The sequence below is a fragment of the Exophiala dermatitidis genome, assembly GCF_000230625.1.
Source record: "Exophiala dermatitidis NIH/UT8656 unplaced genomic scaffold supercont1.3, whole genome shotgun sequence".
NCBI classification, from domain to species: Eukaryota; Fungi; Ascomycota; class Eurotiomycetes; order Chaetothyriales; family Herpotrichiellaceae; genus Exophiala; species Exophiala dermatitidis.
In genome coordinates, this window is record NW_008751648.1 from 2500537 (window position 1) to 2517966 (window position 17430).

The 17430-nt window shown below is 52.6% G+C and overlaps 6 protein-coding genes across 6 annotated transcripts; 3 read left to right on the forward strand and 3 right to left on the reverse strand.

Annotated features, from left to right (window-relative positions):
- The first annotated feature begins 133 nt into the window (after positions 1-133).
- Positions 134-5482, forward strand: HMPREF1120_03897 (serine-threonine kinase SepH). The gene has a single exon (XM_009157986.1). It carries the CDS (start codon positions 581-583, stop codon positions 4997-4999), a length of 4419 nt encoding a protein of 1472 aa, XP_009156234.1. The 5' UTR covers positions 134-580; the 3' UTR covers positions 5000-5482.
- A 19-nt stretch (positions 5483-5501) lies between these two features.
- On the forward strand, positions 5502-7873 carry HMPREF1120_03898 (adenylosuccinate synthetase). The gene has a single exon (XM_009157987.1). The coding sequence runs from the start codon at positions 5906-5908 to the stop codon at positions 7265-7267; it is 1362 nt and encodes a 453-aa protein (XP_009156235.1). The 5' UTR covers positions 5502-5905; the 3' UTR covers positions 7268-7873.
- Positions 7222-8810, reverse strand: HMPREF1120_03899 (uncharacterized protein). Its single transcript, XM_009157988.1, has 2 exons — positions 8211-8810; positions 7222-8066 (listed from the first exon to the last, which is right to left on the reverse strand). Exons 1-2 carry the CDS (start codon positions 8446-8448, stop codon positions 7834-7836), a joined length of 471 nt encoding a protein of 156 aa, XP_009156236.1. The 5' UTR covers positions 8449-8810; the 3' UTR covers positions 7222-7833.
- A 123-nt stretch (positions 8811-8933) lies between these two features.
- On the forward strand, positions 8934-10677 carry HMPREF1120_03900 (L-iditol 2-dehydrogenase). The gene is made up of 2 exons (XM_009157989.1): positions 8934-9539; positions 9594-10677. The coding sequence occupies exons 1-2, from the start codon at positions 9500-9502 to the stop codon at positions 10433-10435; spliced, it is 882 nt and encodes a 293-aa protein (XP_009156237.1). The 5' UTR covers positions 8934-9499; the 3' UTR covers positions 10436-10677.
- A 387-nt stretch (positions 10678-11064) lies between these two features.
- On the reverse strand, positions 11065-13034 carry HMPREF1120_03901 (uncharacterized protein). Its single transcript, XM_009157990.1, has one exon. The coding sequence runs from the start codon at positions 12526-12528 to the stop codon at positions 11410-11412; it is 1119 nt and encodes a 372-aa protein (XP_009156238.1). The 5' UTR covers positions 12529-13034; the 3' UTR covers positions 11065-11409.
- A 1277-nt stretch (positions 13035-14311) lies between these two features.
- Positions 14312-16488, reverse strand: HMPREF1120_03902 (zinc-binding alcohol dehydrogenase). The gene is made up of 2 exons (XM_009157991.1): positions 14960-16488; positions 14312-14900 (listed from the first exon to the last, which is right to left on the reverse strand). The coding sequence occupies exons 1-2, from the start codon at positions 15723-15725 to the stop codon at positions 14581-14583; spliced, it is 1086 nt and encodes a 361-aa protein (XP_009156239.1). The 5' UTR covers positions 15726-16488; the 3' UTR covers positions 14312-14580.
- Between the last annotated feature and the right edge of the window lie 942 nt (positions 16489-17430).

Here is a 17430-nt window from a genome sequence, read left to right on the forward strand (position 1 = left end):
AATTAGTACCTGCTCTGCGCGTTGCTGCACGACTCAAGCAAACTCCGTAATTCCTGCGTCCAAGTTGTGGTTGTGGCTAGGGACGTGCTGGCTCTGTGTACATTGTCCTGGATTAGTACTGACAGGGCCGAGGGGGGCGACCTCCGCCTACAACGTACACCTGGGAAATGCGTGTAATGGCACAGTACTGCGTAACTGCGTAACTGCGGCTGCAACACCTCCCTCGCTGCAGTCTCGTGCGTTGTAGACCACCGGTACCCAGGCACTTCACTTCCATTCATGCTGTTTGTTTGTTTCATGTCCAATGCCTCTGTCGGCCAATGCATCCCGCCCATTATTGTACAGAAGACCTGAACTTGAACCGCCTCCCACTGGCTACACCTTGTTGTCTCGACCGAATCCACCGCCCTGTCAATCCAATCCCCTCCACTCCCTTGATGCGCAAAAACCGTTACACTTTATCGCCCCTCCAGCAAGCTTCAAATATCCTGACTTTCGAGGAAACCTCAGCCTAGGTACAGATGACTGCCGAATAAGGGCGGCGTCTGATCTCTAATCTGTGCCCTTCGCCGCCTGCAAAATGCCTGCTCGCACCGCGGATCCTTCAGACGATGTCCCCACCGCGAAACCAACCGAGGGCCTGGCTCTCAGATCCAGAGGGACGAAGAATCCTTCGAGCCCTACCAAAAGAGATGAGAAGACCAAGGCACAGGATGTGGCCGAATTGAAGGACTATCAATTGGGCGATTGCCTAGGCAAAGGTGCCTTTGGTTCTGTATACAGAGCCTTGAATTGGGGCACTGGTGAGACCGTTGCCGTGAAGCAGATCAAGCTGGCGGATTTGCCCAAGAGCGAACTCAGAGTGATCATGCTGGAGATCGACTTGCTCAAGAATCTCGATCATCCCAATATCGTCAAGTACCATGGATTCGTCAAGACTCCCGAGACCCTCAACATCATCCTCGAATACTGCGAAAACGGTTCTCTACATTCTATCTCGAAGAATTTCGGCCGATTCCCGGAGAATCTGGTGGCTCTATACATGTCTCAAGTGCTTCAAGGTTTAGTATATCTGCACGAACAGGGTGTGATCCACCGCGACATCAAAGGAGCCAATATCTTGACTACCAAGCAAGGACTGGTCAAGCTGGCCGATTTTGGAGTCGCAAGCCGTACAACTGGTCTACACGAGTCAAGTGTTGTTGGAACTCCGTATTGGATGGCCCCCGAGGTGATTGAGTTGACCGGCGCGACGACTGCTTCGGATATTTGGAGTTTGGGTTGTACAGTGATCGAGCTGCTGGATGGCAAACCTCCCTACCATACTTTACAACCAATGCCGGCATTGTTTCGGATCGTGAATGACGACCACCCTCCTCTGCCGCAGGGTGCCTCTCCTGGTGTCCTCGACTTTCTCATGCAATGTTTCCAGAAAGACCCGAATCTGCGAGTTTCGGCCAAGAAGCTGTTGAAACATCCTTGGATCGTCAACGCGAGAAGGTCCGATGCGGTCAAACCGAAGAACCCCACCGAATATACCGAGGCAGTCAAGAGCGTTCAGGAATGGAACGAAGCGTTGAAGGATTCGCCAAATGGCAATTCACTAAGAAAGAACTCGAACGCCTCCACCGTCAGTCCGACACCCCAGACGAAGGACTTACTGCGTCCTTCCAAGTCTCAGGTGAAGTCACCCATCCCATTCCTCAGCAAAGAGGACACCACGAGCCGGTTTCGGTCATTGGAAGATGACGACAACTGGGACGATGACTTCGCCACGACTATATCCCCGAGTACATTCCAGCTACCTCATTTGCGGCCTCACGATAACTTTGGCGGAATGCTATCTTCGGAGAGACTGAAAGCATTGGCGGCAGTGGAGAATGCGATGGGGAAGGAGAATGAAGCTACGGAGGACCAGGACTCGACTTTGAAGGCTACCCCGGTCACTGACACAGACTCTCTGAAGACGGTTCGTCTGGCACCAAAGAGGCCTGAAGGCCGTCATGTTCGACACAAATCCGAAGCTCCGCCAAAATCAAGAAACAAGTCCTCCCAATCTCCTCGAAAGGCTTCACTGCCGTCTTCAGGACAGACCACCAACCTTGCCAAAAGCAGACCTCCGCCGCCCAAAGTTCCTCAGGATGAACCACCGACTCGAAGGTATCGAGAAAGTTCCGTCGAGGACTTCTCCGACATCATTGAAGGCAATGAGATGACACTTGACACCAAACTGGGAATGATGCGGCTAGAAAATGAGGGACCATCTAGGATTCTGAATTCGCCGAGTGTGACAGACCTGATGCAAAGCATGCGCCCTCCGAAAGCTGGAGGTAGTCTTAAGAGAGCCGCTACGCCGCGAAACAAGTTGTCAATGCGGAGGACAAGGTCATCCATCGAAATTCAACGCTTTGCGGAGAATGAGGAGGACGAGGATTTCTCTGATGTTCTGGCACAGACTGCGGCAGTCTTTCAGAAACCTGACAGCGAAGATGGCTCTGAGCTGATGCTAAATTCCAAGATTTCAAACATGTCATGGCTTCCTGATGGGGAGGACGAGGATGATCCCTTTGCCCAGCTTGAAGAAGGACTGCCGGAAGTAGACTTGGAATCCAACATAGCCCGTGACAAGCATGCTCGATTAAGAAGCGAAGTGGAGGTCTTGGTGGGTCGCCTCAAAGTCATGCAAGACGATGAGGCCCTGTTACAAATCTCTGAAGAGCTGATGAATTTTTTCGACATTTTTTCCGAGACCAAAAGTGTCATAATCAGCGCCCATGGTGTTCTTCCAATCCTGGAGATTCTGGAGGACTGCATGCGCCTTGATATCGTTCTCAACCTGTTGAAGATTGTCAATGCTATCATTTTCAATGACGAAGAAGTACAGGAGAACCTCTGCTTTGTTGGCGGTATACCAAAGATCAACAAATTCGCGTCGAAGAAGTTTCCTCGGGAGATACGACTGGAGGCGGCTGCCTTTGTCCGTCAGATGTACCAGACGTCAACCCTGATACTTCAAATGTTTGTGAGTGCCGGTGGCTTGACGGTACTTGTTGATTTCTTGGAAGACGATTACGACGATGACCGAGAATTGGTTCTTATTGGGGTCAACGGCATTTGGAGCGTGTTTGAACTACAGGGTTCCACACCCAAAAATGACTTTTGCAGGATTCTGTCCCGCAATTCGGTGTTGGAACCGTTGTCTCTTGTATTGAACCGGGTATTGAATGAGCCCTCGGATTCCGGAGACCAGAAAGAACTGGCCGATTTGTGCGAGGGGCGCATAGCCAGCATTTTCTTCGTCTTTTCGCAGGCCGAAAACTATGTCAAAGAACTTGTGGCAGAAAGAACAGTCCTCCATCGTGTCTTGAAGAATCTGAAGAAGATGACACCGGCGCATCAGGTCACCATGCTCAAGTTTATCAAAAACCTGTCTATGTTATCAACGACTCTGGACGCCCTGCATAATTCCAATGCCATTGACGTTCTGGCAGAACTTCTCAGCAACAGCATGAACAAACCACATTTTAGGGAGATGTCAAACCAGATTTTGAACACAATTTACAACCTCTGCCGGTTATCGAAGCGACGGCAGGAGGATGCGGCACTTGTCGGTATCATTCCGATCCTGATCAAGATTGTCAAACAGGAGAAGACTCCTGTGAAAGAGTTTGCTTTGCCGATTCTGTGTGATATGGCACATTCAACAAGGGCTGCCCGTCGTGAGCTCTGGCAGAACAAAGGTCTCGCTTTCTATGTGTCACTGTTGTCCGACCCTTACTGGCAAGTGACAGCACTCGATGCAATCTTTACATGGCTCCAAGAAGAGACTGCTCGTGTGGAGGACCATCTGTTGGAAAACCACAACTTCACATCGGCCATCGTGGCCGCTTTGACCGGCAGCAAGTCGAGCTCGTTCGAAAACCTCTTGGAGCCTCTGCAGAAACTGCTCAGACTCTCTCCGCCTCTTGCCGCGTCGATGGCAAGAAGCCCACAGCTCTTCGAAACCCTGGGTCAAAGGCTGAGTCACCCCAAGCCCGCCATCCGCTTGAACTTGCTCCGCATTATTGGCAGTATCTGTGATTCAACTGAGGATGGCAGCTTCCTGTTGGAACAATGCGGACTTTACGATGTGATTCAAGAACTGTCCTTCTCCGATTCGGCGGTCCTTGTTCGTAGTATGGCCGGAGAGCTCATACGGTCGTGCGAAGAATCGGACAATGTCAGTATCAAGAGTGGCCAGGGAGGCGGCACGGCGGCCGCAAGCGGCAGACGCAAACATCCCGGATTCCAACGCCGCACAAGTTCCACAACCCCACCTCATCTACTGGATCGTCAGATGAGCATGCCCACTTCTCCCCAGCTCGGCCGGTCCGAGCGAGCCAGCCTTACCATGTACGACGCTCCGGTTGCGCAGACGCCACGCAGGCAGCAGCGAAACGGTGTCTATGTCAACGGGGGTAATGTGATGCGGCCTGCTAGTCGGGATGGCTCGACATACGTGCGCGAAAGCTCACCGGCTCTGGCAATGCCGAGTCTTACACGAGCGAACACAGCCAGTTCCGTGACCGAGATGACGGTCAACAAAAGCAGACTGCCACGACAGTCGAACGCAGCCACGGCCATTGGGGGACAGCATAGACTCTCGAGGCAAAGTACCCGCGAGAGTATGGTTGGATCCTCGAGAGGATCCGGAGCCGGCTCAGGAGATAAAGAGAACAACTTGCGAGGCGAACAGTCGTCTTACAGCCATAGCAGTGGACGAAACACCCCGGCAACTCTGACCCCGGTTACGGAGGGGAGGTTCCACCGGCACGGTCATTCGTCCAGCATGAGCAACAACCAAAGTCAAAGACTGGGCAATAGCAACTATGGCCGGGGGAATCCAAGTCATCAAAAATCACATCTGCACTCCGACAAGGGTCAAGGACCAGTCGAGGTCACAGTTGGTAGACGAACCACTGCCAGGAAACAAGGACCTGGAGATGAACGATGGGGTTAATGTCTTTTGTATATTCTGGACCGTTTGATTTATTGTCTCCAGAATATTCTTGTCCGGGAGCCTGAGGAGAAGCGAAAATGACACCAAGAAGAAAAGTCCCTGGATGATGAACTTTGTGATGCTCATGACTGTGACGATTGTGTGCAAATGTACACGCCCACGCACACACTTAAGAGCGATCAGTCAAGGCAGTATGACACAGAATGTCCCGTCTGCAGTCTACCGCCGCACGGGGGTTAGATGATATACACTTGTTCTTTTCATCACAATACTTTAGGATCGACTGGTCGTGACATTGTTCCGCCCTGCTTCCCATTACCTTGCGTAGGCATCAGGGCAACTGATGACTGAAGAACATTGATTGAGCAATTTGAGCCGTGTATAGTTACTGCTGTATGTGCATCATAACAGTACCAGGCAATGTACAGTAGTAGGACCCAATATTCATATTATGTATCATGGCCTTGGTGCCGCTCTCCGAAACCAGCAAACGAGGCAGCCAGCCTTGTCCGACCTCGATCTACCAATCGGACCGAGCTCCCCACCAAAACTGAACCAAGTGCATCATCCCCAAGAAAATTTCCCCTCGGTGCGCCATTTCAGCACAAAAGGAGTCAGAAGCCCAAGCCCCCACCAACAGCACCGGGGAGGACAATTCTTGACCGAGAGCCTGAGCCGGTCATTCTTTGTGACTAACACTTCAGCGTGAGTTGTAAGCCGGTGCTTCATCTTGCGCGATGATACAGCGGCTATCGAATTGAGCTCAACTTACCTACACATTTCTTCTTCAAGCTCGCGCAGCAAGCCGCATTGGGATTCTTCAGCTCAGGGTCCTGGTCCTCTAATCAAAGCCAGCAAACCCACTTTCTTCACATCACACAAACACCCTACTAGTACAGCTACACGATGCCGGTGACACTTGTGCTAGGGGCGCAATGGGGCGACGAAGGCAAAGGCAAGCTGGTTGACATTCTAGCGTCGTCCGCGAACCTGGTGTGCCGGGCGGCCGGGGGCAACAACGCGGGGCACACGATCGTGGTCAACGACGTAACATACGACTTCCACATCCTGCCGTCGGGCCTGATCAATCCATCATGCCAGATCAACCTGATCGGGACGGGGTGCGTGGTTCACATTCCGAGCTTTTTTAAAGAGCTTAAAGCGCTGGAAGAGAAAGGGCTACAAGGAGTACGGGAACGGATTCTGGTCAGCGACCGGGCGCATGTCTGTTTCGACCTACATGGCGTGGTGGACGGCGTGGCCGAGGACAAGAGCAAGACAGTCGAGGGCGGCAAGGGCATGATTGGCACGACGCGCAAGGGCATCGGCCCCTGCTACAGCGACAAGGTGGCCCGACGCGGCGTGACGTTTTGGATGCTGGTCAACGAGCAGCAGCGCTGGATCGACCGTCTGCGCGCCCTTGAGGCAAACTACCGGCGTCTTTACGGCGATGCCGCCCTCCAAGGCTACGACGTCGAGGCCGAGATTGAGAAACTCAAGGGTTTCCGTGCCGAGCTGCAAAACTATGTCGTTGACCAGACCCCCTTGCTCGCCCAGGCCGTCGGCACGAAGGGTGCTGCAACGACGAACAACCCGAAACAGCCAAACATTCTCATCGAGGGCGCCAATGCTCTTCTGCTCGACATCGACCATGGAACCTACCCGTTCGTCACGTCCAGCAACACCGGTCTCGGCGGCGTCTTTACGGGTCTGGCCGGCCTGTCTCCTCAATCGCTGTCGGCGCCTGGAAGCAACATTGTCGGCGTCGTCAAGGCATACACCACCCGTGTTGGTTCGGGTCCTTTCCCCACCGAACTCGACGCCGCTATTTCTTCTGTCGATGCCGACTACGGCGAACGTCTGCAGCGCGTGGGCCGCGAGTTCGGCGTCACCACGGGCCGCAAACGTCGCTGTGGCTGGTTTGATCTAGTTCTCGTCAAGTACTCGGCCGCCGTCAACTGCTATACTCAGCTCAACCTGACCAAACTTGATGTCTTGGACGACTTCGATGTCATCCGTGTCGCCACCCATTACAAGATCGATGGCAAGCTTCTCGACAGCTTCCCCGCCGACCTGGATGCCCTTGAGCGCCTCGAAATCGAGTACAAGACTTTCAAGGGCTGGCAGACAAAGACTACTGGCTGCAAGACCTTTGAAGAGTTACCCGCTGCTGCCCGGGAATATGTCGAGTACATTGAGAACGAGGTCGGCGTGCCCATCAAGTGGATCGGCACTGGCCCTCGAAGAGAAGACATGATTGTTAGATAAAAGGGTCATTTCCATTGCTAGACGGTGGTGGTGGTCAAGTTCATGGACTCGTGGCGTTACCAAAACTAAGACACTTTCAACACAGCGTTCTTCGCACGGAAAGTAGGGCAAGTCTATACATGCGCCTAGGGCTAACAGTGGCCTTTTTCTCTCACGATCTGCCGATGGGGGTTGGGCAAAATGCTAGATGTGCCATGCTTCATGAAATAGAGCCCGATTGGCACTGCTCTATTTATCTTATGCTTGTACATACACTTTGGGTGGCCCAGCTCGATTCTAGAAGGAAGAGCAAAATTAAGAGTTTCTCCAGGCAACGAAAATATCAGGCCATGTCCCGCAAGCCCCGGTTGAGAACCAATCCGTTGGCTGGATAGAAGTGTGTCTGGGGAAATCATATTATGCCATCCATGGCCCCATGTGACCTTTCATGCAGCTCAGCTGGCCGGCGTAGGATATGCCCACTCATAATACCTAGACGCTATTGTTTTGCTCCTTCAGTCGGCCACAAAGTCATAATTCGGATTAGCCTTGACCGGCACCTTTTTGCTTGAATTGCTGAGTTACATTCACAAGACAGCGACGACTCCTGCGAGTGCAATAGCAGCAGCGCCAAAGCTGCCCGCATGCTTTGCGTCTGCGGCTACGGCGGCGTTCCCTGTTGCTGAAGTGCTAGTGACCGAAATGGTAGCGGTAGAAGAAGCAGCGGTGCTGGCCACGGAGACAGAGCCAGTGATCAAGCCGCCGGTGAAAGAGGAAGTAGCCGTGGTCAAGGAGGACGTCGGGGTAGAACCGTAGGGAGCTGTGATACCCAACGAAAGAATCGCATTTGTTAGCCTTGCCTTGCGAGTGAACTCCTCTCTTTCTGTGACCGAGTCTGCCTCCCGGTGATTTTGCTTTTGTGTGCTATGACATGAGGGGTTGTGTCTTTCTTTCTTTCACTCACCGACAGTGGAACCGGCAGCGGAGCAAGTTGCAATGAAAGCAGACTGTGCAACAGACTGGCTGGAACCGCATACGCTAGCAATTGCCTTCTGAACGTCGGTGGCCTCTCTGCCGCAAATGGCTGCGAGATCGCTTGGGTCGTCTTGAGTGTTCACGGCAGCGAGGAGACAAGCGGGCGGAACAACGGCGGGGACTCGGCCTGTCAAGGCAAGCAATGGGAGTATCATAAACGCCTTCATCGTGACAAATCGGTTGGAACAGGGTATCACTTTGTGATGAAACTGAAGAGAAAGTAAGGTTGACTTGCTGGAAAATAGAATAGAAGGATGGAAGCGTGTGAAATGGTCTTGTCGGCCCTGTGAAACAATTGCAATGAATGAAGGGTGAACTTGGAAACACTGCAGTCGAGGCGAGACGTGGAAAGAACTGAATGAGCGAACAAACAGAAGAGCAGACGCAGGCTTGCTAAAGACGAAAAGAAGTGTACTCCGTAGCAACAAAACGCCGTGCAGTGCAAGAAAGTGAATGTCGGGAAGGCTTCGAGGTGTTCAAGTTTTGTTCAACGATGGAAGCAGACGGCCGCCTGCGCTCCAGATGAAGCAGGATGCAATGGCAGTGGAAGATCGCCCGCTAGCAGTACTACTAGTCTAGTAAGGTACTTTGGCTGCGCGTACTTGGGACCTGCCTACCTTACCTAAGTAGTGCTAGCCTGCAACCCCAGAGCTCCGCCCCCAGGAGATGATATCACGGAGAAATATCGTTCCGAATCCTGCAATGTCCTACCACGTACTACTACTACAATGCTAGTGTTAAGCAGCCGACGACGTCAGATCGAGTTACACCGCTCACTCGTTCGTTTGTATCCCTCCTTGCAACTTGAACTATTGGCAGTGCCTTCTGATACGCGGGTCCCTTATCTCGCATAAGGAAAAAGCAATATCTCCAACCTAGTACCGTTCCAGTTGGATAGAATCCGTTATCTGTGTTGTGTATAACGTTGCTGTTCTCTCCCGCGTCCATCGATCACACCTGCAGAACTCTGAACGATATGTCTGTGCAGCAAGTATGACGGCGGAAATCAGTACCATATATCGAGATATCTATACCCAATAACACCATCTCACAACGAACGTGTGGCAGCCCCCCCCAGGTGGGCGTGAAACACCTCGACTTGTATCCGTCAAAAAGCATCAGGGCTCTTCTGTCCGTCAATTCAAACCTACCTCTACCACGATCAACTCAACACGGCGGAGTCGAGACGAAGGGAAGGAAACCTGATCGTTCTGACACATGGAATCCCACGTCCAGCGTCTGGTGGACCAGACATGGGGTAATAGACAGCCCCTTCTTGCTCTGTTGCACTATGACTGACGCTAGACGACAGAAAAGTTCTCCAATTGCGATCACTCGCAACGCCTACTGATCGCGATATCCGGCATCCCTGGCAGCGGGAAGACAACACTAGCCGCCGCGGTGGTCCACGGATTGAACAAGAAGCACCATGAATCAATGCATAGAAAGTACCCCAACCGACCGGTGGCACCGGACCCATCAAACCCGGACATTGCATTCGTGATCCCGCTCGACGGCTACCACCTGACTCGTAAGCAACTGGCGGAGATGCCCAACGCCGAGGAAGCCATATTCCGACGCGGAGCGGCCTTCACCTTTGATGCGCAAAGCTACCTGAAGCTGGTGGAGGAGTTGCGCAAGCCCATTTCGCCCGAGACACCGACCATCTACGCGCCCAGCTTCGACCACGCCATCAAGGACCCCGTGGCCAACGACATTGCGATCCCGCCCACGGCGCGCATTGTGGTCTTTGAAGGCCTGTACACGGCACTGGATGCCGACGGCTGGCGTGATGCTCATGCGCTCATGGACGAGACGTGGTTCGTCGATGTCGACATTGACACCGCCACGCAGCGGGTGGCTAAGCGCAACTTCGCCGCCGGAATCACAAAGACGTTTGACGAGTCTCTGGCACGCACCAAGGAGAGCGATATGCGGAATGCTCGTGATATCTTGGACCATCGACTGCCTGTGCAAGAGGTCATCTCGAGCATAGAAGACGAGAGCTGGCGCAGCGAGGAGGTTCTGAGGGTTGACGACGAATTGGAGGCCCGGGACAGTCGAGACGAGGAAGACGAGAAGAGGATGAGGCGTGAGAAAATGTTACGCATGGACAGTATTGCTGCTCTGGCTGCAGACGGCGTTGGTATGTGATGTATTGATGAATGGATCAGGAAGGACTCTTCACCATGCAAACGCAGATCGATTGAAGCTCGATGGGACTGCTGCTGCTGCTGGTGCTGCTGCGGTAGTAGTAGATCATCTACAGTACGTACTACTTGAAGTCTGCAATGACACGCATCACCATACTACTGCACTACCCGATATCTTCTACTCGATATCCACTACTCTCATCGACGATACTCACATTCCAATATATTTGTTTACAGTAGTTGCATGCATAACCCTTTCTACCTCCGACCACTGCAAGGGGCGATTAGTAATGATGGATTCAAGTTATAGTGGGACCGGGTTTACATCGAATCCAGTTTAGGCAAATCAGTGCCTTCTCCGGACATCGCGGAACGGCACAAGCACAACTATACTGTACTACTAGTAGTACTAGTAGAACTCTAGCGATGAGGGCAAGCAACTCCGTGCCAGCCTGAGTGCAGTCCCGACTTGAAAGGCAGGTCGACCGGCGGCACAACTGGCGAATCGGATCCATCAACAATAGCCGGCGGAAGTCCTGATGAGGATTGAGGTTCAAGTTTGTGCACTGCATTTGCACCGCCATGATTTATGTGTTACAATCGCGGTTGGCATTCGGACTGAGTGGGGCGGGCTACACGGGACGTTTTCCGATCACGTGAAAAGACATGTTGACGCCGATGCCCGTGCCAATTTCTTTGGGGTGCTTCATCCGGGGACACGTTTTTTTTCGCGGGGTTGAATGATGCTGTAGCACATCGGACAGGCATGTATTCACAGATCATACATTTGTATCTTGCATACAATTATTGCTTAGGGACATGATCATGGAATCTCTAAGGGTTCAGTCTCTCATCACATTCGTCAAAAGTTTCTTGAGACAATAAGGTTTCTGCCATCCGCAGGTCTTCAGGCCGGGGATCGAGAACTGGACGGCAGATAGATCCTGCAGTGTGTGACATAATAGCGACAACATTTCATGTCGAAATCAAAGACGGCGCTGAAGCTTTTTCAAAGTCGAATAACTCCCCCTCGTCGTCATCACTCAATCCACCGTAGTCATACATGACAATTCCTGCTGGACTCTTGTGTTCCTGTGGCTCCTCGTCCTTCTTCTCCTGTGGCTCCTCTCCTTCCTCCGCACCAGGACTGAGCCCGGAAGAATGCACGTCATTATCCCTGTCTTCGTTGGTTACCGCATGTACTTTGGTGTGCTCATCCAGTTGCAAGGCAGATGGAGGGATGCTGAAGCTGAATGGCTTATGCAGAAACCCTTTGCTGGTCGGGTCAGGGTCATCCAAAGCTTCTGTTTGCTCGTTGTCCAAATCCGGCTTCTTGTCAAACGACATATCTGAGCCGAACTCCAGCGGCCCGCGGGGGAAGAGTAGATCGTTCACCATGTTCCTTTCGTGCTCGGTGAATCGCAAGCCATCGATCAGATGACTGAATGGAGAAGCGTGCAGTTGCTCGTAGATACCCGCTGATGGACTTGGGCAGCCGTCGCACGAAGGCGCAGGAGAGGACGTGTCGTTGGTCAGAGAACCCGGGGATGATGCATTATCCTGGTTATTTGGCTGCCGAGAATGCAAGAAGAAGGTATCATCATGACTGCGGGACTCGGGGCCACGGTTGGCAACGTCGGATAACGAGTAGCGTGAGCGGTCCTTGGGATGTAGATGTTGCAGGTAGTTCTGGAGGATGCTCGGCTCGATAAAGCTGGGCAGACATGAAGTGGTCGTGGGAGCAGTAGTGCTTGTCATGGCACTCGCAGTTATGCAAGCGTTGCTTGCTGTGTTGGTGGATGAAGCCCTGGAGTCGGAAATGGACTGCTTTGCGATGCTAACATAGGACTTGGTCGACCATCGTCTGCGCTGGTGCGTCGTCGTGAAGAGACGATGGCGTCCTGCATCCAAGGCCGATTCGCTGTTCAGTCGACGAGGAGCTGCTCGTGCTGCAGGTACATCCTCTTCTTGACATTGCCGTCGTTGCGGTCCGGTTTCCTGATCGAGCCTCCTCTTCTTGCTGGGAGGTTCATACCACTTGTTTCCAAGAGCCTCCAGCTCCGCCTGGGGGAAGAGGCGCTCTACCAAGGACATGCTGAATCAGTATGTTCTCAGGATTTAAACAAGGAGCTGTGTCCCGTGGTGATGTTGCTATAGGTGCAATGTAAGACTGAACGCACTCAAGGCCCGGAAAACGGAAATGGTAGAAGCAAAAACAAATGGGAGGGGCGGAAAGGATTTATACAACATCTGGCATAGTCACAACCATGACTGGAAACTGGGGACCCCGTTCCATGCCCGGGGCTCTGGAGGGGACCCCGTCACTGGTTGCTTGGTCTTCAATCTGCGTGTTTACGGCCGCTGAGATTGATGGCCTACAATTTTCGGCCCGCCTCGGACATAGATCCAGCCCTTCTCCAGTCATGTGAAAAGAAATGGCCTATGGTAGCGTGCGGACGGGCTGCTTGGGGATCCATTGAGGATTGGCGAAACCTGTGGGCTCCCGCGTCAGACTAAGCTGACGAACCACCTGAACCAGGGTGTGGGTAGCGGCAACATGACAAGGCTAACAACTTGAAAAGCCCAGAAGCAGAAAAAAGTATCGCGGCAATGGTTCGGGACTAGTGATGTTGGTGGGAGAAGTGGTCCTCAGATGCCTCCCGTGGAGTCTCCGTAAAACCCCGTATGTATTGGCTGGTGTTCCAATTAAAAAGCCCACCTGTTGGTTGGTCTCTTGATGGACTCTCTGCGCTTCTGAGCTCTCCGTCCGGGGGTGGCAATACACCCTTTCTGGAGAGATGCAGACCGTACAAATCGAACACGAGCGGCCAAAGGGGACTGCCCGTTGGGGCATTCGCTTCGACGCCGTGTGCGAGTAAGATACCTGTTAACAGTGACGCTTTGCCAAGGCAGTCAACAGGACTGGCCGAGCTCGCGCGACATGCCAATCGACAAGATGATCCTTCCCACTACTCTGGGATCGAAGCTGCCACTGAGTTCGATTAAAGGGTCCAATGACAGTGTTGTTGTTCAGGCCGCTAGGCGGATGGTCAGCCTAAAGGACGAGCTAGGAGGCGGCTTGAAGGGATAACTTCTCGACTACTAGGATCAATGCCGTCCCCACCCAAGATGGGGCACCCTAGGCCGTGAATCGGTTCCGAATAAGGTGCACGTGTGCTTTGAGTTCAGTTGCTGGCTATGAGCCGCCGGAGATGCAGAGCCTGACTGGCAGGTTGGAGCCGACTATCTCCTTTTGTCCTCGACCACTGTAAGCAATCCACTTGCCCAGCTGTCAGAGGTGTCCGCTCTGCTCAAGTATGCGCATGTCACGCTCGTCACGGTCCTCTCAGAGCCCCTTTGATGTAGTTATGGCTTAACGGCATGCTCGCCGGTGGTATAGGGGCGGCGATATGAACACGATATTCGAAGTCGGATGCCTTTGAGGCGGTACTGGAATATATCGTCCCTCGTGTGGTGGTTGACCCTTGACTATGAAGCCATGCTCTTTTCGATTCTCCTTATTATTTGTAAATGGTGCCACGTTATTCTTGATTTCAGTCTTTTCATGCCGCTGCAATGCGTGTTTCGTCGAGGAACACGACAACATATGTGGGCACGGACTAGCGCAAACGTACGGTTGGATTCTGGGGCTCGACCGGGTTGCAGGCTCGATCGGGTTTGAGGACGTGAGAGATCTGCCTACATATCCATGGCAGAGTTGAAGGCCGAATGAGAATACCGAACAATGCGAAAAGCAGAAACATGCAGTGCAGTGCAGTGTGGAAGCTGAGGCTGGTCCTCTTTGCTACAGTACAATGCAGGTAAGTACCTTACGCCAGACGAAATACAGGTACCGCCTAATCAGGGCCGTGGTCAGCTGCGTTACTGGCGCCTGGTTGGCACGTTGAAACTTGGAGGAAACAATCGTACACTGGGTACCTATTATTGCACTGCTCGACAGGCCGGATCTATGTCAATCATCCCTGGCAGCTGGCTTAACGTACAGACTGCCACAGCGGAGAGGCCAGGGAGACAATGGATTTCATGTGTGCTGAGACCTTCTAATTCCTCTGAGCCTACTATCCCTCTATATCGACGCCCGCCATCACCTCAGAAGCAACACCCATGCCCCATCACATCGTTGTCTCACTGCAAATGCTTCTCATTGACCAAGACATAGCGATACCTGGCCTTGCCATCGACCATGTCAAGGACAGCCTTGTTGGCATCCGCCATCGGAACATTATTGTTCCAGGTATGCACGCCCTTTTCGGCAAAGAGCTCCAGCATCTTCGTGATCTCCTCAGGAGACCCGATCAAGCTGCCAGTGACCTTGACCCGCTTGAGGATGAGGGCAAACATATTGAACCCAGGGACGACGTCCTCGGGAGCTCCGACCTGGACATAGACGCCGTTGAGCCTCAACAGCTGGAGATACTTTTGGAATGGCATCTTGGGAGATGAAACTGCAACCACCGGAATGTCAGTATCCAGTCACCATTTTCTTTCATGGAAGATTCCTTACCTGTCGACACGATCAGATCCAAAGTTCCCGCATGTTTGGTTGCCCAATCCTCCTCCTCGTCGGTGGCGATGAAATCAGTTGCTCCCATCTTTAGGGCGTCCTCCTTCTTAGACGATGTCCGGGAGATGGCGACGATTTTGTCGCAGCCCAGAGCTTTTGCGCCCATGATGCCGAAATGGCCCAGACCACCGATCCCGATGATACCGACCTTCTTGCCCGGTCCCGCGCCATGCTGTGTCAGAGGACTGAAGGCCGTGATCCCCCCGCAGAGCATGGGCGCGGCCTCGTCCGACGGGATGGCGTCCGGGATCTTTATCACAAAGTCACCACTCCCGCGCCAGTAGTCGGCATACCCGCCGTACGCCTTGCTCCCGTCCGGCCATCGGCTGTTATACGTGCCGACCATCTTGGGGCAGTGCTGTTGGTTCCCGTCGGCGCAAGCCTCGCAATCACCATGCTGGTTCATGCAAGCACCGGACTGCGCTCCCACACCGACTCGGTCGCCAACCTTGACGTGCTTCACCTTGGATCCCACGCGCACCGCATAGCCCACGATCTCGTGGCCGACGCATACCGGATAGTCCGTTGGCGCCCAGCCCGACCGCAACGTGTGGATGTCAGATCCGCAGATTCCGCAGTGTGTGATCTTGATGTCGACATCGTTCTCCTCGAATGGCTTGGGCTCGTACTCCTTCCACACCATCTTGCCATTGACCGAGTCCGGGTCAAGGCCCAGCCAACCTTGGAACTTGTAATCCGTCGACATGGCGTTGAGCTTTGGTCAAAAAGCCAATGAAAGTCTAATCGATGTTTCCAAAGGTCCTGCAAAGCAAGGGCAAGCCAGATGCTACAGTTGTCTTGAAGAAGACAGCGATATGCGATATGAGAGCAGATTTTCCGTTATTGTCCAACTACTATGCGTGGCAGTAGGAGGCGGCGGTATCTTTGTATTTAACTATCTGTCCTTCTACTCGATTCTACCCAGCCAACACCTGGTGGATTTATAATGAACGCTGATACTTTCGGTCGCCGCCGAATCGATGACATCTACCTTCTCCATTCTACTTTATGCGTCTTCGGTGGAGATTGATTCGTTATCGCCGATAGATAATTTCGGCCAGTGAGGCTGACCTTTGATCTTCTGCGGAACCTTGCCACGGATTAATTTCTACTACTGTACAATGTACATTGTTGTACAGAACGTGAAAATGACCTTTGCGTTGGTACCTAGGTACAGTAATTGTACGTTCACCGCCACGCTGCGATCGATGCACAGATCCCTCCACAGCTCAAAACTTCAACGGCCCATGGATCCAGCCAGGTCCACCTTTGTCGTCATTGTTTTATTTTTTTTCTTCTTTTCCTCGGCACAGTACAACGTACAACAGTTTTACTGTACCTGCCTGGTAGGTGTAGGACCTACAGGAGGGAGCCACGTATGATCGATCGCAGTGCGGCAAAAGATTGGAAATTCAATGCACTCCTGTAGCTACATTGTACGTCTTCTGTTCTGCCTCCAGGGGGAAAAGGGGAACTCATCGGCCGAAATTCCGAGCTCAAGTTCTTCGACATGTTTCTACAGTTCAACCGCAGGTTGCAGGGAAATTTCCCGCCGAATTGGGCGGTTGCTACCGCTGCTTTTGGGGGTAGCTCTCTTCTTGCCAAAGAAACTGCCACCCCGATGTCACCCAACCCATTTCAGCATTACTAGTAAACAAACACGCGCCCTCATCACAACCACCACCACCACCTCTACCTCCGCCACCAGGGCCACCTCTTCAGCTTATTACAATGGCTGATAATCTAAATCCATTCGGCCGGCAGCCGAATCTCGCCATCCTCGCTCAAGGCGTTTAAGCTGCTGCGGATGAAGCCCAAAAACTCCCAAAATCTTCCCACCTTGAGAGGTGGCGAAGCAATCGTAGCTGCAATCGAACACCTTAGCCAACAATTCCGGACTCAATTCCAGAATCTCAACCAACGATTCGATCGGTTTGAGACCAGGGTTGAGATCAAGTTTGATAGACTTCAGACCCAGATGCGGGCAAGGCATGCATCGCTATTAAATTTCCCAGTATTATCCTAACTAACTTTACAGCGAAACCAACAATCTGGCTCGAATTCAGAATTCACACCTTTCAACCCCATTATCTGATATCACACTACTCGTTTATATCTCGACTACTGCTGAAGTTCTCGGTTTCCCCGCTACATCAAGATACATTACTCGGATGGAGGAGCCAGAATTAGATGCCGTTATACAAGGGTTGGGTGTAGCACCTGCTACGGGAAGTCTGGCCTCAAAGAGGAGCAAATCGTATTGGGCCCGGCGCCTAAACCGCAGGCAGATTTCCCAGCAACAACTTTACAGTATATGGGCCCGGGCTGTACAAGAGTAGCATTGCGGCCGGCACTCGAAGGGCTAGGTTTCAGTTCAAGGTCGGCGCATTTACCCATTTCTGAAACCCAGG